We start from the raw sequence: 1,847 nt of genomic DNA on the forward strand, positions 1-1,847 counted from the left end.
GCCTGGATTTATTTAGTGTTTGGACTGGAAATTGTCAGTCCTGTACAGTCTCCATCGGTGAGCGTGTACCTGTCTGTAGCTGACGTTCACCGTTCCCATACCCATCATGTCGTACGACTGAAACTTATCTGAAAACACAAAAGAATAAAGAAACATTTTCAAAGAACGACGGTCAAACTCTTTAGTAGAAAACGTTGCAGAAATTTATGGAAAACGAATGATGGATTCAGGTGAATTTCAACTGATGTGAAGCACTTGAACGATTATTATGATCTCATGGTATATTATTACACATTTAACAAGCAATTGGAATAATTAGGAATAAAAATGTTGACCTTGGAGTATTAAATCATTGGTTAGATATTCTGCTCCAGGAACAAAGACGTGAACCTGCTAAGAAAGTGATTTATGACTGATTCATGCAGGATGGAAGAACAATGCTGTGACTTTCCACACAAAATGCTTATTCTGTTTCCTTATAACTGTAATTTAATTAACTTTCTTCAAATCATTTTTTTCCATTTTATTGTATTTTTGTCATTGGTGTTTTGTTCTTCTCAAATTGACTTTCAGGAACTTGTTATGTTTGAAAAATGGTCGGTACCGAAAACTAAACTCCTGATGGATGGTTTTAGATAAAGCAATTTCCCATCATGCCCCTCTCTCTTACGGATCATGCTCTCCATCTTCATCACCAGATACAGGAAACCTGGGAAACTGATGGTCATGTCAGGCTCCGTGTATCTCAGTCCGACCAGCTGCATCACCAAGTCGTCCACCATGATGCCTGTAGACCAATCAGATGAAGAAACTTCACTAAACACATCCGGAACATTTTATTCCAGGAAACGGTCCAATGGACTTCCCAGAGTCACTCAAAGACTCCAAAGGAGTGGCTGACATCAGTTTGATCCTTGAAGATCAAATTCATAAACCTCATCTGTTCATGACTCACTGACACACAAAAGGAAAATGTATCTTTATGAATTTCTATGATATTTGGCTCCATCTATCGGTCGGAATATTTATTGCAGCTCCATAACTGAAGAAAACTTCTAAAAATGTTCCATAAAATGTACAATTCAGTTTCTTTTTGACTCTGGACGTTTTACCTGCTTCCCTCAGAGCGGGTTTGACCTCTTGATACTCGAGACGTTTGGTTTTGTTCTTGTCAAACATCAGAAATATGTCCTGAAGAGAAACAAAACAGGGAAATAGAATAGAGGGAATTAGATCAAAGGTTTTAAGGAATTTGTCATTATTCATATTCTATATTTTATTTTTATTGTCAGGGTTAGGAGGTAAAATTATGTGCATTTATAAAAAAAAAATATAGCAAGTTTAAACACATGAACTTTTTTTCATTTTTTCTTTTATACACCACTAAAACTGTCAAATAGTTTAAACTTTAATCCTGACATAAAAACTAAAACCATCTGCTCTGCATCTAAAGAGCAGTTGGAAACCCTTCCACCGTGGATGGTGTCCCTGCTGGTTGTGTTACTCTTACCGTCCACCTCCTGATTTTGTCCCATAGAGACTGAAACTCCGGCCAGTTGAGCTGAGCGATTCCCTGTCTCTGCAGAATCACAAAAGTCAAGGAAAACCAAAGCAGAGTAGAAGGAAGTGTCTGCTGGACCCTCAGAGACCATCAAAGACCACCAGGGACCATTATAGACCACCAGAGAATACCAGAGAGCATCAGAAATGATAAAAAAAATATCAAAGGCTATCAGAGACCACCAGAGACTATTAGGGACCATAAGAGACAATCAAATACTATCAAAGGCTATTACAGGCTGTTACATCCTGCTGCTGCAGCCTGGCATTCTCATCTAACAAGTTCC

The 1,847-nt window shown here is 38.2% G+C and overlaps 1 protein-coding gene across 1 annotated transcript; it reads right to left on the reverse strand.

Annotated features, from left to right (window-relative positions):
• Positions 1-69: 69 nt before the first annotated feature.
• On the reverse strand, positions 70-1,825 carry LOC112141889 (calpain-1 catalytic subunit; the record flags this gene model as incomplete). Its single annotated transcript, XM_024265091.2, has 5 exons — positions 1,650-1,825; positions 1,511-1,579; positions 1,113-1,191; positions 671-787; positions 70-128 (listed from the first exon to the last, which is right to left on the reverse strand). Coding segments are annotated over exons 1-5 (438 nt in total), but the record flags the coding sequence as incomplete, so codon positions are not given.
• Positions 1,826-1,847: the final 22 nt, after the last annotated feature.

Source organism: Oryzias melastigma, unplaced genomic scaffold (genome assembly GCF_002922805.2).
Source record: "Oryzias melastigma strain HK-1 unplaced genomic scaffold, ASM292280v2 sc04177, whole genome shotgun sequence".
Classification (NCBI taxonomy): Eukaryota; Metazoa; Chordata; class Actinopteri; order Beloniformes; family Adrianichthyidae; genus Oryzias; species Oryzias melastigma.